Genomic DNA, 20,564 nt, shown 5'->3' on the forward strand with positions numbered 1-20,564 from the left:
TGCAGAGTTTGGGCAGAATATCATCTGTCGCACAGAAGCTATGGGTTGATGGGTGGAGAGAAATAACTGGATTAGCCAGTGGCCTCCATTCACTATTCAAGCGCATACAGATGACATGTATTTTTACCCCTGCCCTTGTTCCTGATTGGCTGATGTCATGATCGCCATAGCCTATCCAATCAATCAATTCCTTTTTTCGGAGGTGGCCAGGAAGATATGATCACAATCAGTTCTTTTAATAATCTACACTGGTATAAAAATGTGTTTTATTTCAAATTGAATACAGAAAAGTCAACCTAACAACTATGACAGACATACAGATATTAACTTTGATCAACACAACAAAAAGGTAAAACCAAATATACAGCAACTCTGAACACATGAGATACGACTTTGGTGCTGTCAAATGTCTAAAACGTTATATACAGTCCACATACTATCGAAACATTCATTCATAGGTCATATTCAAGAATTGGTTGTCTATTTCCAAAATAACGGTTGAAAAAAAAAAAACATTCAAGCAAAAGCATTACACATCGAAAACTCAATTAAACCACCTAAAATATTCAAAAGTAATAGGTTAAAGATGACAGAATAAAGGATTAAGAAAAAGACACAGGAAAGTCATTTCTTACCTGTCCATTGATGGAAATAGGAATTGCGTGACTATATCAAGTCCGAAACACACAGAAGAATATTACAGTTTTTATACCCTTAATAACGTCTTAATATTGCCCTAAAAAGATATGAATTATCTCAGTATATATAAAATCCACTCAGAGCTGCTCAAATGCCATGGTATCAGGGAAAAGGATAACACTTTTGTATTTACAGCCTGACCACACCAAGCATTCAACAAAAAATAGATACTTTCAAAGGTCTTGCATTCTTCCAAAACATTTTCAATAGTTACTGGTGGAGCACATGCTACGGTTGCAGTCCCTGTGGCTCTTTTGTTTCAAAAGTATGGGGGCAACAAATGAAAAGACACTCCCTTGCAGTATATATGGCTTAATCCTGATTTCATCACTATTCTGATGGTTTGAATAAATCAACCAATTGTCGTTGGCTTTTGATAAATGTCCATTCGTAAAGTCAACCAACCAAGGTTCTCTTCAGTTATCAGGAGATCTCCTCATCCACTGTAAGCTCCTGCAGTTGCTCCTCAACAGAACTCAGCTGATCATCCTCACTCTGTTGCTGCTCTGGCTCCTGGTTAGACTTCTGCTCCATACCAGGCTCTCCCTCTGGTTCATGGCGCCCGTTCTCCATGTTCTCTGTGCTCTCGAAGCAGCCAGAGTCCCTGGGTACGTCACCCTTCTCCTCAGTGCTACTTCCCTCCTCCTCTGGCTCAGACTCGTCATCCGCTGAGGGGGACAAAGACAAAACAATCATCAGCATCAAAACAGCGTAGATAACGATCCCATCAATTTCAATTTTGGTCCAAATGCATTGTTTCAGTATGTATGTGCCTCTAATGTCAGGGAAATTGCGTTTAAAGTCAAGTGCAGTGTGACGTCAGCGCAGTATGGTTAGTTTGAATCCCAGTCGTAGTGTACGTAATTAAAATAGGGAATCACGGTGAAGCTGCTAGCACTTCAGGCTAACAGCCAACCAAGCAGTTATGTTCAGAACAGAGGAAACAGCCATAATGATATGGATCATAACTGGTCGGAAACAGGTGTTTAAATGAGGGCTAATTATCTGACTGGAGGGAAGAGAGCTCCCATGTCAACGTGTTTATGAGGGCCAAATGGGGTTTCCTACAGGCCAATGCAGTAACTTGTGAGTGGAATGTTGTACCTTTACTGTACAGTTTGGCTCATGAAATGAAGCTAATTCGGTAACAATTTTCCAAGAAAGGAGAGAAAGCTGAAGATGGCACTGGATTTGCTGAAAATGTCCTGCATCACATTACATCTTGAAGTACCACATGGGAGGCTATGCTCCCATGTAAATGAGAAATGAATACATACAATGGGGTGATCGCTTACAGGTACATTATGGCATCATCTACCTGTAGTAAAGCATTGCATCTGTGTGCCTAGTTTTTCTGTGATTACTTTGTGATCATGGGCCCCCTATAGTGTTTCTTGTGTGATCTAGTATGTTATTATATGGAAATGAGTGTGGACCTACAGTCACGCAGCAGCTCAGTAGCAGTCAGAATCTTGGTACGTTGCTCAGCATCTGTGATGTTGAGTTCGTTGAGGTGGGACTCCTTCAGCCCGCCAAAGTCCTCCAGGCTTTGGAAGCCGTGCATAGACAGCAGAGAGCCCAGCTCCTGAACAACAGAGAGAATCATCACATTAGCATTAGTATTGCACAATAATCCAAAAATAAATGTTGTTTATTTGACAGGGATTTCTGAGAGCTTCGAATGCAACGCAATTATATGAGATGCGTTGTCAGATACTTATCCAGTTTCACTAATGTCTTTATACAGCACTCTGTTTAATCCTTTTCCAAATCTGAACTGATCTAAGTTAATAATGATTGCTCTTTGATTGCGTTCTCTAAGCCAATTGTCTATTTGAATCTGTATGAGATTAAGAGGATATGACTGTCTTACGGTGAGACCGATCCTCTCCAGAACTTCCTCCAGGGTCTGGGGCTTGTTTTTGGCCTTGGAGAAGCGGTTCTTGCCGGAGCACATTTTCCTCATGGGCGGCGTGGCCTCGTCCGGTAAGATGTTGACATAGATGAACTTGAAGGTGCCCACCTTGTTGTTGAGCTTCCCTGTCCATGTGCCCACCGGGTCCTTCTCAATGATCTGGATGATGTCGCCTTTCTGCAGGAGAAACAGTGGATGATGAAAACCTCGATTCAAACTCGATATATAATGCAATGTGACCACATACAGTGCCTTCAGAAAGTATTCATACCCTTTGACTTATTCCACATGTTATGTTACAGCCTGAATTAAATAATGGATGACAGATTTTTTTCTCACCCATCTACACACAACACCACATAATGACAAAGTGAAAACATGTTTAGATTATTTAGCAAATTAGTTAAATGAAATACAAAAATCTAATTTGCATAAGTATTCACACACTGAGTCAATACTTTGTAGAAGCGCCTTTGACGGCGATTATAGCTTTCAGTCATCTTTGGTATGTCTGTGTCAGCTTCACACATCTGGATTAGGGGATTTTCTCCCTTTTCTTCCTTGCAGATATTCTCAAGATCTGTTAACTCTGCCATTTCCTGCTTGCTAAAATGCTAATAGTATAGCTAATTTCAGTTTATATGACATAACAAGCAAGTATAGTGTAGAGAATCATTGTACCGTCTTAACCGGAGTGAAATATACACTGCTCAAAAAAATAAAGGGAACACTTAAACAACACAATGTAACTCCAAGTCAATCACACTTCTGTGAAATCAAACTGTCCACTTAGGAAGCAACACTGATTGACAATAAATTTCACATGCTGTTGTGCAAATGGAATAGACAAAAGGTGGAAATTATAGGCAATTAGCAAGACACCCCCCAAAACAGGAGTGATTCTGCAGGTGGTGACCACAGACCACTTCTCAGTTCCTATGCTTCCTGGCTGATGTTTTGGTCACTTTTGAATGCTGGCGGTGCTCTCACTCTAGTGGTAGCATGAGACAGAGTCTACAACCCACACAAGTGGCTCAGGTAGTGCAGTTCATCCAGGATGGCACATCAATGCGAACTGTGGCAAAAAGGTTTGCTGTGTCTGTCAGCGTAGTGTCCAGAGCATGCAGGCGCTACCAGGAGACAGGCCAGTACATCAGGAGACGTGGAGGAGGCCGTAGGAGGGCAACAACCCAGCAGCAGGACCGCTACCTCCGCCTTTGTGCAAGGAGGTGCACTGCCAGCGCCCTGCAAAATGACCTCCAGCAGGCCACAAATGTGCATGTGTCTGATCAAACGGTCAGAAACAGACTCCATGAGGGTGGTATGAGGGCCCGACGTCCACAGGTGGGGGTTGTGCTTACAGCCCAACACCGTGCAGGACGTTTGGCATTTGCCAGAGAACACCAAGATTGGCAAATTCGCCACTGGCGCCCTGTGCTCTTCACAGATGAAAGCAGGTTCACACTGAGCACATGAGCACATGTGACAGACGTGATAGAGTCTGGAGACGCCATGGAGAACGTTCTGCTACCTGCAACATCCTCCAGCATGACCGGTTTGGCGATGGGTCAGTCATGGTGTGGGGTGGCATTTCTTTATGGGGCCGCACAGCCCTCCATGTGCTCGCCAGAGGTAGCCTGACTGCCATTAGGTACCGAGATGAGATCCTCAGACCCCTTGTGAGACCATATGCTGACACATGCACATTTGTGGCCTGCTGGAGGTCATTTTGCAGGGCGCTGGCAGTGCACCTCGTTGCACAAAGGCGGAGGTAGCGGTCCTGCTGCTGGGTTGTTGCACTCCTACGGCCTCCTCCATGTCTCCTGATGTACTGGCCTGTCTCCTGGTAGCGCCTGCATGCTCTGGACACTACGCTGACAGACACAGCAAACCTTTTTGCCACAGTTCGCATTGATGTGCCATCCTGGATGAACTGCACTACCTGAGCCACTTGTGTGGGTTGTAGACTCTGTCTCATGCTACCACTAGAGTGAGAGCACCGCCAGCATTCAAAAGTGACCAAAACATCAGCCAGGAAGCATAGGAACTGAGAAGTGGTCTGTGGTCACCACCTGCAGAATCACTCCTGTTTTGGGGGGTGTCTTGCTAATTGCCTATAATTTCCACCTTTTGTCTATTCCATTTGCACAACAGCATGTGAAATTTATTGTCAATCAGTGTTGCTTCCTAAGTGGACAGTTTGATTTCACAGAAGTGTGATTGACTTGGAGTTACATTGTGTTGTTTAAGTGTTCCCTTTATTTTTTTGAGCAGTGTATTTTCCATAAACTGGTGTACAAAACCGTAAGTTTCTTAGACTTGCTTTCAATGAGAATGACAGATCTATAACTGGTCGGTTCACCCAAAAAGTGACATATTGCAGCTTTAAGTTAGATGGGGAGTGGCATTGAATAGCAATCTTCAAGTCTTTCCATAGATTTCCAATGGGATTCAAGTCTGGGGTTTTGGCTGGGCCACTCAAGGCTTTCACATTCTTGTTCTAGCATTGCTTTGGCTGTATACTTGGGGTCATTGTCATGTTGGAACATAAATCTTCCCCCCATCTAAGGTAATTTGCAATCGGAAGAAAGTTCTCAAGGATTTGTCTGTATTTAGCTCCATTCATTGTTCCCTATATCCTTACCAGTCTCTCAGTCCCTGCAACTGACAAGCATCCCCATAGCATGATGCTGCCACCACCATGTTTCATGGTAGGGATGGTGTTAGACGAGTGATGAGCTGTGCCTGGTTTTCTTCAGACCACAGAATCTCTCACGTGCCGTCATGAGCCTTTTTCTCAGGAGTGTCTGGCCACTCTCCCATAAAGCCCATTGGTTAAGTGATGTAGAGACTGTTGTCCTTCTGGCAGGTCCTCCAATCTTAGCCAAGTTCTGTCAGAGTGGTCCTTGGTCACCTCCCTGACCAAGTTCCTTCTTGCCCGGTAGCTCAGTTAGGTCGTACGGCCAACTCTAGGCTGAGTCTAGGCTGGGTAGTTCAATACTCTTTTCAAATTCCCAATTAGGAAGACCACTGTGCTCTTGGAAACTTTCAATACTCTAGAAATGGTTTTATACCCTTACCCAGATATATGCCTCATCACAATTCTAAATCGGAGATCTACAGACAGTTCCTTGGACTTCATGGTATAGTTTCTGCTCCGACATGCAATGTCAACTGTGGGACCTTATATAGACAGGTGTGTTTCTTTCTAAATCCTGTCCAAAAAATTGAATTGGCCACAGGGAGACTACATGTAATTTCATTTAATACATTTGCAGAAATTTCTAAAAACATGTTTTTACTTTGTCATTATAGGGTATTGTGAATAGATGGGTAAGAGAAAAACAAATATCTAATCAGTTTTGAATTCAGGCTGCAACAACAAAATGTGGATTAAGTCAAGGGGTATGAATATTTCTGAAGGCACTGTACATTTTGTAGTATTATGTGAAGTGGTTCTGTCACCTTTCTGCAGGAGAAACAGTGGATGACTACCTCGATCCAAGCATTATCTGCATTCCAGTTAAGTAGTATATGATCACATACATTTTGTGGTATACAGTATGTGAAGTCGGTCTGTGTAATTCTATACTTCACTGAGCTACTCTAATAATAGCTACATGTCTAATCTGGTCAGCGCTCAGTACAATTGGCCCCCATATAGATTCAGCCATGGAGGATGACTAAGGAATCATTATTTTATTTCACAATCTGTTAACAAGTTCTTTCAGGAGGGCCTTACTTGGTAGCCTGGTTAAACCAGTCTGAATGCGGCTAGTGGGCAGTATTCGGAAGTTCAGATGACTGACGTGCCCAAAGTAAACTGCCTGTTACTCAGGCCCAGAAGCTAGGATATGCATATAATGTGTTGGATAGAAAACACTCTAAAGTTTCCAAAACTGTTAAAATAATGTCTGTGAGTATAACAGAACTGATATAGCAGGCAAAAACCCGAGGAGAATCTATATGGGATTTAATTTTTTTGAGCTCACCACTCATTATAATGGCTGCCTATGGGAATATGAATTGAATACCTCCCAGATTGCAGTTCCGAGGGCTTCCAGTAGATGTCAACAGTCTTTAGAAAGAGTTTCAGACTTGTTTTTTGAAAAATGAGCTAGAATTTGTAGTTTTTGTATGTAGCTTCCATTTTGGCTGTAGTATTGTGGTGCATGTCGGTGAGGGCGCACTTTGTTATTTATCTCTGGTAATGAACATACTATTCTCCTTCTTAAATTTGAGCATTTATTTACATATCAGGGTACCTGAGTATTGATTAGAAACATTGTTTGACTTGTTTGGACAAAGTTTGTTTGTAACTTTCGGGATTCATTTGTATGCATTTTGAACGAGGAAAACCGGTGGATTACTGAGTCAAGCGCGCCAACTAAACTTACTTTTTTGGGATATAAAGAAGGACTTTATCGAACAAAAGGACCATTTGTGATGTAGCTGGGAACCTTTGGATTGCAAACAGAGGAAGATCTTCAAAGGTAAGGGATTTATTTTATCGCTATTTCTGACTTAAGTGATGCCTCTGCTTGGTTGGAAAATGTTTAATGCGTTTGTATGCGGGGCGCTGTCCTCAGATAATCGCATGGTGTGCTTTTGCCGTAAAGCCTTTTTGAAATCTGACAAAGTGGCTGGAGATTAACAAGTAGTTAAGCTTTTAAACGATGTAAGACACTTGTATTTTCATGAACGTTAAATATTACGAATTTTGTACTTTGAATTTCGCGCTCTGCAATTTCACCGGATGTTGTCGAGGTGGGGCGCTAGCAGCACGCCTAGCCCAAAGAGGCTAAGTGGACCATCAGTCTGGTTAAACCAGGCTACCTACTTGGAGCTTGAGGGACTCTATGTCGTAGGGGCTGGGGATGAAGTCTGTGTGGACACGAGCACGACCACAGAAAGGGCCTGTGTAGGGAGGACTGGTCTCCTCCAGCCTCATGCTGTCTCTCTGGCTGTAGCCACTGTCCAGGCTCTGGCGGTCCCCACCTGTTGTAATACACAACACCCATAGTCAGACAATCACTGTAAATCACTTTGGTTGGTTAGATACTTGGCTTGGTTAGATATAGTTTATTTAACCTATCTTAACTTACACCCAGAGAGCTGGTGAGAGATGGGGCTGTGGACAGTGTCCTCGGAGCCATTGGAGCACACAGATGTCCTATTGCCTGCTGTCAGGCCTGACATCCAGTCTGTGGTGGGAGACAGGGAACTCTCCTCACCACTTTCCCCCTGTATACATAAAGGATATTATTTAGGTGTTCAACAACAGACAGAGCCTTCAGGTCAAAATATGCCCTAACCATAGACATATATTCGTTATACAAAAAAAGTGTGTTGTGTATATACATATATTTAGTTTATCTCTCTTGGCCCTAATGTAACGGATGTGAAATGGCTAGCTAGTTAGCGGGTGCGCGCTAGTAGCATTTCAATCAGTTACGTCACTTGCTCTGAGACATTAAGCAGGGTTGCCCCTTGCTCTGCAAGGGCCGTGGCCTTTGTGGAGCGATGGGTAACGATGCTTCGTGGGCGACCGTCGTTGATGTGTGCAGAGGGTCCCTGGTTCGCGCCCGTGTCGGGGCGAGGGGACGGTTTAAAGTTATACTAACATGGGGCTATAGTACACCCACAGACAGCTGTCTGGGGACCCCACATTAGAAAAGTCACTCCAAAGTAAACTGTGCTGTAGCGTAGCCTTGTCAGTGGTGCAAAAAATACCCAATTGTCATACTTGAGTAAAAGTAAAGATACCTTAATAGAAAATGACTCAAGTAAAAGTCACCCAGTAAAATACTACTTGGGTAAAAGTCTAAAAGTATTTGGTTCTAAATAGACTTAAGTATCAAAAGTAAAGGAATAAATCATTTCAAATTCCTTACATTTAGAAAAAGCAGACAGCTCACTTTCCGAACAAGAAAATGGTGCTATGGGCAACACTCAGATGTCATTTACAAAAGCATGTGTGTTTTGTGAGTCCGCCAGATCAAAGGCAGTAGGGATGACGACATGTTCTCTTTGTAAGTGTGTGAATTGGACAATTTTTCTGTCCGGCTAAGCATAAAAAATGTAACAAGTAATTTTGGGTGTCAGGGAAAATGTATGGAGTAAAAAGTACATTGTAATTGTTTTATTTATTTAACTAGGCAAGTCAGTTAAGAAATTCTTATTTACAATTATGGCCTACCCCAGCCAAACCCTAACAACACTGGGCCAATTGTGCAGCGCCTTATGGGAGTCCCAATCACAACCAGTTCGAATACAGCCTGGAATCGAACCAGGGTCTGTAGTGAAGCCTCTAGCACTGAGATGTAGTGCCTTAGACTGCTGCGCCACTCGAAAAAACCCTTTTATTTCAGGGATACCCAAAAAAACAACTTAAGTAGTACTTTAAAGTATTTTTACTTAAGTACTTTACACCACTGAGCCTTGTATGGTAGAATGAGTTATAGTTGTGAAAGCCTTTGTTTGGATGCAATTTGAAATGTGACCAATAGGGGGAGGCACTATCAACCTTTTGAAGATATTCATATAAAGGTGTACAGTATTTAGACACAGGTAACTGCCAAAATAATGGAAACACTTGAGTTAATGAGGGATACAATGTATATTGAAAGCAGGTGCTTCCACACAGGTGTGGTTCCTGAGTTAATTCAGCAATTAACATCCCATCACGCTAAGGGTCATGTATAAACATTCTGGGCAGGCAATTATTTTGTCTACCATGGCTATGCCCTCATAGGATGACAATGCCCCCATCCACAGATAACATGTGGTCACTGAATGGTTTGATGAGCATGAAAACTATATGCCATGGCCGTCTCAGTCACCAGATCTCAACCCAATTGAACACTTATGGGAGATTCTGTAGCGGTGCCGGAGACAGCGTTTTCCACCACCGTCAACAAAACACCAAATTATGGAATTTCTTGTGGAAGAATGGTGTCGCATCCCTCCAATAGAGTTCCAGACACTTGTAGAATATATGGCAAGGTGCATTGAAACTGTTCGGGTGGCCTAACACCCTACTAAGATACTTTATGTCTATGTTGCCTTTACTTGAGTTGTCATATGATATACAGGTAATAACGTGTCTGTCATTTTCAGGGTAAAACTAAATATCTATGCCCCCCAAAAATATATCAAATATTTGAATCTATATCTGATTTTTGGAATATAAATGATGTTGATGTTTACAATATAAACTCGGCAAAAAAAGAAACGTCCTCTCACTGTCAACTGCGTTTATTTTCAACAAACTTAACGTGTAAATATTTGTATGAACATAACAAGATTCAACAACTGAGACATAAACTGAACAAGTTCCACAGATTTGTGACTAACAGAAATGGAATAATGTGTCCCTGAACAAAGCGGGGGTCAAAATCAAAAGTAACAGTCAGTATCTGGTGTGGCCACCAGCTGCATTAAATACTGCAGTGCATCTCCTCCTCATGGACTGCACCAGATTTGCCCGTTCTTGCTGTGAGATGTTACCCCACTCATCCACCAAAGTTCCTGGACATTTCTGGGGGGAATGGCCCTAGCCCTCACCCTCCGATCCAACAGGTCCCAGGCATGCTCAATGGGATTGAGATCCGGGCTCTTCGCTGGTCATGGCAGAACACTGACATTCCTGTCTTGCAGGAAATCCCGCACAGAACGAGCAGTATGGCTGGTGGCATTGTCATGCTGGAGTGTAATGTCAGGATGAGCCTGCAGGAAGGGTACCACATGAGGGAGGAGGATGTCTTCCCTGTAACGCACAGCATTCAGATTGCCTGCAATGACAACAAGCTCAGTCTGTTGATGCTGTGACATACCGCCCCAGACCACGGCGGACCCTCCACCTCCAAATGAATCCCGCTCCAGAATACAAGACTCGGTGTAACGCTCATTCCTTCGACGATAAACGTGAATCCGACCATCACCTCTGGTGAGACAACTGTGACTCGTCAGTGAAGAGCACTTTTTGCCAGTCCTGTCTGGTCCAGCGACGGTGGGTTTGTGCCCATAGGCGACGTTGTTGCCGGTGATGTCTGGTGAGGACCTGCCTTACAACATGCCTACAAGCCCTCAGTCCAGCCTCTCTCAGCCTATTGCGGACAGTCTGAGCACTGATGGAGGGATTGTGCGTTCCTGGTGTAACTCGAGCAGTTGTTGTTGCCATCCTGTACCTGTCCAGCAGGTGTGATGTTCAGATGTACCGATCCTGTACAGGTGTTGTTACATGTGGTCTGCCACTGCGAGGACGATCAGCTGTCCATCCTGTATCCCTGTAGCGCTGTCTTAGGCGTCTCAAAGTACGGACATTGCAATGTATTGCCCTGGCCACATCTGCAGTCCTCATGCTTCCTTGCAGCATGCCTAAGGCACGTTCACGCAGATAAGCAGGGACCCTGTGCATCTTTCTTTTGGTGTTTTTCAGAATCAGTAGAAAGGCCTCTTTAGTGTCCTAAGTTTTCATAACTGTGACCTTAATTGCCTACCGTCAGTAAGCTGTTAGTGTCTTAAAAACCGTTCCACAGGTGCATGTTCATTAATTGTTTATGGTTCATTGAACAAGCATGGGAAACAGTGTTTAAACCCTTTACAATGAAGATCTGGGAAGTTATTTGGATTTTTACGAGTTATCTTTGAAAGACAGGGTCCTGAAAAAGGGCCGTTTCTTTTTTTGCTGAGTTTAATTGCCATTTTATTAGACAACCTGTCAGTTATGATGATTTATTGGTAAGGAAACAGACATCACGTTGGTAAGACCAAACCATATAGCATTATGGGCACTGTAGTATATCACGCTACACTTACCCCCTCCTCTGCCAGGGCCTTCTGTACCGTCTTGGAGGTTTTGCGGGTCATGGTGCGTGAGATGACGTTACGCCACGACTTCTTCCCCTGCTTACTGCCACTCTTCACTGCATCGTCCACAGGAATATCCTCTGGCACCTAAAAGGTTCATTTTGGTTACCATTTCAACATTTACTTAAGTTTGTCTTTGCAAGATGTGGGTGTTGTGTCCTGTTTTTATCTATGTGGATCACAAATGAAGTGCACAGGGTCACCTAACTAGGGCTGTGGCGGTCATTAAGTTATGTCAGCCGGGGATTGTCAAGCAAATAGCTGCCGGTCTCACGGTAATTGAGCGTTAATTAACATAAACAGGTTTAGCATCTCCTGTCTTCCATGCATAAGCCACTGATGCAGACTTTTGGAACATCTAGCATACATATTAAAAGTCTAATAAATACTATTAAAATAGCCTACACCATCAAAACAAATCCATTCATTATTTCAGACAAGTCTAAAGAAACATGACATGAATAAAATGTAGTCTATTTCAGAAGAACAGATTAGCATACTCTGAGATGCCCTTTTATAAAGGCCCTGATCTGGCTATACCATATTGTGAGCTACAGTAGTTCATTTAGAAGACAAGATTTGCTTAGAATTCCGTGGCATTATTTTATATTTTATAGTATGAACAATACAATTGAATACATTCTAAGGCTGCATGATGCTACTCTAATGGTGATTTGAAAAAAGTTGCATGCAAAGCTCTGCTTTGTTTCTTGTGCAGGCTACACACACTTCATCAGTCTCTCATTCACAATTTGACAAGCACTTGATAATATTCTCACCAGGCCTCGAATTTCCTGGCGGCATCCCCCTTGTGTGGCAATAATGGCCCTTTAAAAAAATCCATGCCTTTTGCGGCCAAAGTGGCCGTTGTGCTCTTGGTCTGAATATAATAATTTGAATTCCCTTCTCCCGGCTGCCAATCGTTGTGCTTCAAAGGACCTCTCTCACATGGCTCTCTCAGATATCTCAATTCTTATTATAAACTGGATGGTTTGAGCTCTGAATGCTGATTGGCTGATAGCCGTGATATATCAGACCACATACCACGGGCAACATACCACGGGCATGACAAAACATGTATTTTTATTGTTCTAATTACATCGGTAAACAGTTTATAATAGCAGTTGCATCGTGCCTAAGAACAGCCCTTAGCGTGGTATTAAGCCATATACCACAACCCCTTGTGCCTTATTTGTTAATTAGCCAATGCCCATCACGTGATCTGGTCCTTCTCACAGGCATCTCAGCTCCGAAGTAGGCTACAAGTGCAGACAGACACATCTGGGACGCAGCTGTGCGTGTCCTCCTTATCGAATTCCGATGCGCATATTAAAAATGTGAGAAGAACTGTCCACATTTACTTTTTGTCAGCCAACAAGATGAGTAGACCTTACGAACAGCAAAAGCACTAGCCTATGTCAATCTGCTATCCCCCATAGTACAAAATGTACCTATTCTATTGGTCACCTTGTCCCTCTGTGCGAGAAATAAATATTCCAAACATGCTCTGGGACAGTTGTGGGATGCAATAGATCCCAAAGTAATACAAGCACTCTCTTAAAACTTCTTGACGCTAGGGGCCAGAATATATATATTTTTCAATAACGTTCCCAAGGTAAACGGACTATTTCTCAGGCCCAGATCGTAGAATATGCATATAATTTACAGATTAGGATAGAAAACACTCCAAAGTTTCCAAAACTGTCAAAATATTGTCTGTGAGTATAACAAAACTGATTCTGCAGGCGAAAACCTGAGGAAATCCAACCCAGAAGTGCATTTAAAATAAATAAAATCCCTGTTCCGTTGCCTGCCCCTCTTCCATTTAAAGGGGTATCAACCAGATTCCTTTCCCAATTGCTTCCTCAGGCTGTGACCAGGCTTTAGACATAGTTTCAGGCTTTTATTTTGGCAAATGAGCGAGATTTTCCAAAACGAGTCAGGTGTCCTTTGATTATTTCCTGCGCGCGAGAGGGGTAGCTCGACATTTTCTTTCTCTCTTTTATTGAATAGGTTACCGTCCGGTTGAAATATTATCGATTATGTATGTTAAAAACACCCGAGGATGATTATAAAAAACGTTTGACATGTTTCTACGAACATTACGGATACTTTTGGGAATTTTCTTCTGCCTTTCAGGAACGGAACGAGGCTGTGGTTTTCCGACCACAACGCGCAACCCAAATGGCGTTTTTTTGTTATAAAACTAATATTTATCGAACAAAAAGAACATTTATTGTGTAACTGGGAGTCTCGTGAGTGCAAACATCCGAAGATTATCAAAGGTAAGCGATTAATTTTATTGCTTTTCTGACTTTCGTGACCAAGCTAATTTAAGGCTAGCTGTTGTAGCATTGATTGATACACTCACAAACGCTTGGATTGCTTTCGCTGTAAAGCATATTTTCAAAATCTGACATGGTAGGTGGATTAACAACAAGCTAAGCTGTGTTTTGGTATATTTCACTTGTGATTCCATGATTATAAATATTTTTAGTATTGTTTTTGAATTTGGCACTCTGCAATCTGTGCGCCAAGAAGTTTTTAAACTATTAGGCTATTTCTTCACATTATAAGCGCAGCAATGTGCACACGGCAGTAGGCTATAAGCGCAAGTGTTCCAAAATGCAATCAATTACCTGGAAAACACTGTTCTCAAAAGTGACCGCAAATGCATTTATGCATGTAATGCTTTATTATAAAGGTGCATTTTTATGGTGAAAATGGACTACCCCAAACTTGAAACTCACGTGCCTATCTATGCCAATTAGGCTCTACACTGGTAGGCTCTGCTTAATTATTATTATTATATATTTTTTTACTCCCCAATTTGACCAGCCAAACCGCGCTTCTTAACACCCGCCCACTTAACCCGGAAGCCAGCCGCACCAATGTGTCGGAGGAAACGCCACCCAACTGACGACCGAAGTCAGCCTGCAGGTGCCCTTCCCACCACAAGGAGTCGATAGAGTGCGATGAGCCAAGTAAAGCCCCCCCGGCCAAACCCTCCCATAACCCGGATGATGCTGAGCCAATTGTGCGCCACCCTATAGGTCTCCCGATCACGGCCGGTTGTGACACAGCCTGGGGTCAAACTCGGGTCTGTAGTGACGCCTCAAGCGCAGTGCCTTAGGCCCCAGAATCTACTTATTTGAAGAAGTTATTTGGTCACTTAGTTGTGATACAAACCTTATCCAGACATATAGGACTACATGAGGTGGGCGACTATGATTTGAAAAAGTTGCCAAGTAAAAGGTCATGCACTGTTTCTTGCCTTACTGAACAAGCTGGGCATCATTCATAAGTGATAGGTTAATATTGTCATCCATCAGACTATTATTAATTTAATCTTGTCTTTACATTTACTAAATAATATATTTGTGAAATTAGTTTGATTTAGAATGAACCATTATCATAGATCGGTCACGCAACAGGGGCAGGGGGGAAAAATACATATAAAATATTAACTTAAAAAGCGAATGTAGGACTCTTTTCCCATGGTTCATTTTCATGCCACCCAGGTAGGCTATACTCCTGTTGTAAAAGATAAGCAATATGCTTAACATTAGGAAACTTGAGAAATAAATATAGTAGGCCTAGCCTTTAGAAAGCTGATGGGATTCTTAAAGAGGCATCTCAACTCTTTTCTCACGCAGTTGCATAGCCTATATAAATGTTGCGCAACATGAGTTCATGGGCTCTCATGAAGTGTTTGATTTGATTTTCGATCACATTTGCATTGACGCCAGAGTGATTAGAAGAAGTTTGGTCGGCTACTTATGACCATCAGCAACAGAGCTTGGAGAAGCCTAGTTACCATGACCATGAATTTCACTGTGATCATGACCACTGGTGTGGCAGTAATACGGTCACCATAACAGCCCTACACCTAACCTAACTGATTTCATACACAAAAATGTAAGTGATCAATGTAACTTGTGTGATGATGTGCTCTAGAATGGTTCATGCACACGCGTCACAGACACAAACAGATTGCAGTGTGACGTGAACCAGTGATTGGGATGCTGTGTCGGGGAGAGTACTTTCAGTGAAGCTTGGCTGTGATGACAGTTTGTGTGTGTGTGTCACCGGCAGAAGGCCCAGAGAGAGAGAGAAGAGCAGAGCATGGCACAGTGAGTCATACTAGCTCCTCCCCACAGGGCTACAGTGCTGTGTCAGTATGGCTGTATGGTGAACATGGACGCCTACAACCCCAGCTTCAGCACAACAGACCACATCACCACACGTGCTGTAAACACATACTGCAGATTTCTCACATACATACAGAGCAAAACTTGGAAATAAATGCAGAAACACATACAAAAGCATGGATGCACGCACGCACCTACAAAATCAGTAGAACATTGCATATCTCATTATTTAATCATTTCCGGAGGTGGATTAGTTGTAGTGAATGAGATCTGGCTGAAAAGCAGCAGACTGTCTGGAAGACACAGCAGCCAGCGGTTCTCTGCTTGACTAGCTTTTACAGAGGACATCCTGCTCTGGTATTTCTGTCCTTCTGTCTCTCAATGTGGTTTGATTTACACGCAGCTCTAAGCTTCATCCTCTGAACTTCCTCTCATTGTTGTAAACCTCTTCTAAACTTCTACCTCTGTCTAACTTCCAGTCGTACTGTTTTTAAAATACAGAGGAGAAATAAATGCTATCCATTCAAGTTTGATTATATTGTCATCAACGTGAAACTGAGGAAGTACAGAACTCGGCTATAGTTGGTATCAGTTGTCGACAGTTCTTTGTTTTTAGCCATTTTTGGGAAGCATGAACTGCAAACTTCCATTTATCGTTAAAGATTCAAACACTGGTGTCAGTTTTCCCTTTGTGTTCAATAGACAATTTAGTGTGAATGTGGGTATGGTTGAAACTCAGTTGTTGCATGAACGTTAACCAGTATGTCCTCCGTCGAGGAACAAGTACTTTTAGAATGTCAGTAAACTAAGAGATTGAATTTGAAACCATCCCTGTATTTATTTAATCCATTTTTGCTATTAAACTGTAACCTGATGGGATTATGTGAATACATATGGCTGCCAATGGAAGACAGGAGAGGCTTTTGTTTTTAATAGAGGTAGTTTGGTGAACCATGCTCATGTAACCTTCCCTAAGGCCTGAATAATTGCTTTAGCTCAGAGGGCTAACACAGCATACTGGAGACCCGGGTTCAAAGCCAGTCAGTCTCACTGTGAACTTACTGTGTAGTCCAAGTTGAACTCCTTGTCCACCACTACTGGGGACTTGGGCTTCATGAAGTCCTTGAAGCTGCTGGACCTCTGCAGGGTGAGCTGTGGAGACAGAGGGAGGACACAGATGATTCATGTAGGGGAGACCTAGAGAAATACACATTTGAGTCATAAAAAAGATCATCTCGACATTCAAGTCATGTGGTCTTAAAAACGATATTTTGGCACCCAGAGAGTTCTTCTCGTAAAATACGCAGACAGTTGTAATAGAGACAATAAGCCAGGAGGAGATAGAACCTTGGCATGATGTCTAAATACAGTAGAGAACACATGGTTGCATTTATCATTTTGGAAACTTTTTTTTTTTAGATTTGAGGAAGAAGAAACCATCAGATACAGCTGAGAAGAAGAGCCAAAATACCACTGTGGCCACTCTTTGGGGGTTTAACCCTGGTTATGGTTCAGGCCTCCTGTTGAGCACTTACAGTAATGACAAACTCTGAATCATCATGTTTAATAAAATGAGAACTTAACAAAACCGATTCCTCTTATTTTATGAAGCGCCTACATTCAACTAAATGTACCTGATAAACATTTCTCAGAACATTAGAAACAGCTGTGTACAGAGTTTATTGTTTGTGTTGTTGGTTGAAATCAACTCTGAGATAGTACTTTTCACACTGATGTTTCACTATACGTGGTATCACGTCCTTATCAGTCGAGATTCACAGAATACATCTCTATATCAGACCGGCTTAGTCATAACGCTAGCTCGGCAGGTCGTCATGGGATATTTAGTCATATATTATGGGATATGTATCCTTACAGTACATCCTGATCAATATCTGACTACAGGTCAAAAGGACACTGCTGCTCCCAAAGGTGACTGTATTAAAAAGTGCATTTTGTACCTTTCCTGAATCACTAATCAATACAGTGGGCTGATCCCAACCAGGTTGTACCAGCATGCAGCATGAGACACGGCTTACACAGATCTACAAAGCTTAGACGCAGTCAATAACATTATAGAATACTGTTCCCAAAATATGGCAAAGATAAAAGCTGAAGTCATGTCTGCTGTTTTATGGACTAGTATGCTTCTATTTGCTCAATGCCTCCATCTCTAGTCTTTCCAATGCATTTCAATACACCCCTTAATTAGCCTTTACATCTGTTCTCATCTCTAATTATACACTTCAGTTATGAATCCAAAATAGTCCCATCTGTGATTACACATATGATTGATTCTCAATTTGATACTGTACTGAGAATCAATACAGAAATCGTTGATTCGGTCGAACAGTTTCCACTTGGAGTTCCCTATAGCGATAGGCCAGAGTGGGGTAAATTGAGAATTATTTTTTTACATTCACTCCGTCAAGAGATGAGGGAAGGGAATTATTGTATTCTTTCTAACAAAAGCTATATACCTAAAATTTCAGGATGTTGTGTATCCCTGGAAATAATAATTAATGTAAACATTACAGTTTTGAAAACATAACTTGTCCAAAAAAGGTGGTCTCTTGGCACAACTTATCTTGGGTATATGAGGCAAGTTGAGCCACCGGACAGGGTAAGCGTGTCATGGTGGTGAGGAGCAGTGAGGTGATGAGATGTGTAATGATGAAACTTGGATAGAAGCGTAGAATATGCATGCAGATGGAAAACAAGGGCACTGGTGTTAAACACAGGAGAATAGCTGTTACCCAACCAAGCCAGTAGAGCTTTAGAGCGAGAAGCCACAAAATGCCTAGGTATGACTCAAACTGAACTTAGCTGCTACGTCCATGGCCAATAGCAATGAATCATACAGCAATATTAGAGGAACTAAGGTTTAGTGCCATGAGAAGCAGTACTTTGTCTTTTTAACCCTGACAACCAAGGCTTTCATCTATTTCAGTTCTAAGTTTCAGAAGAATTTTTTCAGGTCACCACAAAGGTTTCTTCTTCTAAGCCTGTGTTGCAAAACCTGTCAGTGTTTGCTGCACATACAGACAATAGGCTAATGTGCCTCTCACCATCATCAGTGTCTGAGTTAGTACAAGGGGATGAGCCAGAGAAAGTAGCACTCTAAATTACTGTCCATCATGTGGTCATTCATCAACAAGATGAACACGTTGTGTTGTTCTCGTTTTAGCAAAAAAAATATTTTTTTCACTTGTTTTTTCACTGCTCATTTTGAAGAAAAAAAAGTTGCAGTCCAAAGCCCTTTTTTTGCAGTGTTCAGACAGCACTTCTCCTCTTGTCATTGCACTTTGTATCATCATTACTCACAGACACAATCCTCCCATCCAAACACAGACACGCCGAACCTCCTCACCTTCTTCTTCTGCACCTTCTCCTGCACCTGCTCCTTCTCTGAGGCATTGGAAGGTTTACGCCGTAACATTGTTCCTCTATGGTTCCTCCTGCTATTATTTCTGGTCAAACAGTGGAGAGACGGGCACCAACGCAGACTTCAGCAGCTCCTGTCACTCTGGTGTCACTTCTAGAGAACACTGACAAAACAGGCAAAAAGAGTGACTTCCTGTTTGACAGTGGAGCACAGAGACTGAGAGGAAGACACATGACCACACAGGAAGTGGAGAAGCAAACTTCTGTAGGCGCTTTGGTTTGGGTTTGACAGAGAAACTCAACATTTGCTTATATTTTTTTTCTTCTCCATTTTCATTATTTTAATAAACTTGCGTGCCAGGCTTCTTGGACGTACATTGTTGGTGAAAGTGGCGATTCATCTCTTAAGTTCACAAAACTAATGGTTGATATCAGTGGATGCTGGTGAGAGGAGCTATAGGAGGATGGGCTCATTGTAATGGCTGGAATGGAATAAATGGAACAGAGTCAAACATCTGGTTCGACACCGTTTGATACCATTCCGTTTATGCCATTCCAGCCATTACAATGAGCCTGTCCACTTATAGCTCCTCCCATCAGCCTCCACTGGTTGATATAATCAGAAAAAGTAATTGTTCTAATCCAATTTGTCTAAAATAGGGGATAGCTAACATAAAATAGGGGTTAAGCCATGGAAAACAAGAGTAGCCAACAGTTAAAGATGACAATTTTTCTGTGTCAGTAGGCAGGCCTACTCTGTCTGGGGTGGGAAGGTAGGCCTACTCTGTCTGGGGTGGGAAGGTAGGCCTAACTTTCAAAAGTACCATGCTCAGATTCCTAATGATGTCTTAGATTTAATTATTTGCAAACAGGGACAGTTTCGTATCAAACAACACACACTGATTTGGCATTGGAGAAATATGATACGATGAACACATAGGGTTACGCAACCCTGCTGCCCTATATACATGGACTTGGACTCACTGGCCACTTTAATGGCCAGAAGTGGTAGATATCCTAGTGGTTAGAGTATTGGGCTAGTAACCAGAAGGTTGGTGGATCGAATCCCCGAACTGACAAGGTAAAAATGTGTCGTTCTGCTCCTGAACAAGGCAGACTGTTCTTAGGTCATCATTGTAAATAAGAATTTCTTCTTAACTGACTTGCCTAGTTAAATATAAACTTATGGAACACTAGTAATTTTAATAATGTTTACATACTGATTTACTCATCTCATATTTATATACTGTATCCTATTCTACTGTATTTTAGCCAATGCCACTCTGACATTGCTCAATCTAATATTTATATATTTCTTAATTCCATTCTTTTACATGTGTGTATTATTGTGAATCGTTTTTAGATACTACTGCACTGTTGGATCTAGGAACACAAGTGTTTTGCTACACCCACAATATCTGCTAAATATGTGTATGTGACCCCAAAAAAATTATTTGATTTTATATGTGTCCATTCTTAGCTTGTAATTTCTGTAATTTGTGTGGTATTAATTGCATGAAATGTTTATTAAAGGCAATTTTTCT

General features: G+C 42.1%; 1 protein-coding gene across 1 annotated transcript; it reads right to left on the bottom strand.

Moving 5' to 3' along the window:
* Nucleotides 1-249: 249 nt before the first annotated feature.
* Nucleotides 250-19,190, bottom strand: sash3 (SAM and SH3 domain containing 3). Its single transcript, XM_055889389.1, has 8 exons — nt 19,007-19,190; nt 16,699-16,788; nt 11,435-11,572; nt 7,720-7,858; nt 7,455-7,612; nt 2,573-2,791; nt 2,140-2,284; nt 250-1,367 (listed from the first exon to the last, which is right to left on the bottom strand). Exons 1-8 carry the CDS (start codon nt 19,073-19,075, stop codon nt 1,123-1,125), a joined length of 1,203 nt encoding a protein of 400 aa, XP_055745364.1. The 5' UTR covers nt 19,076-19,190; the 3' UTR covers nt 250-1,122.
* Nucleotides 19,191-20,564: the final 1,374 nt, after the last annotated feature.

This window comes from Salvelinus fontinalis, chromosome 29 (genome assembly GCF_029448725.1).
Source record: "Salvelinus fontinalis isolate EN_2023a chromosome 29, ASM2944872v1, whole genome shotgun sequence".
Classification (NCBI taxonomy): domain Eukaryota; kingdom Metazoa; phylum Chordata; class Actinopteri; order Salmoniformes; family Salmonidae; genus Salvelinus; species Salvelinus fontinalis.

Bases quoted from the DNA above. Each gene is read 5' to 3' on its own strand.
- sash3 (XM_055889389.1), bottom strand. From the start codon at position 19,075: ATGTTACGGCGTAAACCTTCCAATGCCTCAGAGAAGGAGCAGGTGCAG. The intron at 7,859-11,434 runs GTAAGTGTAGCG...TTATGTATACAG, and splicing joins AGGCCCTGGCAGAGGAGGGG to GGGGAAAGTGGTGAGGAGAG. The intron at 1,368-2,139 runs GTAGGTCCACAC...TGTCCCCCTCAG, and splicing joins TACTGAGCTGCTGCGTGACT to CGGATGACGAGTCTGAGCCA.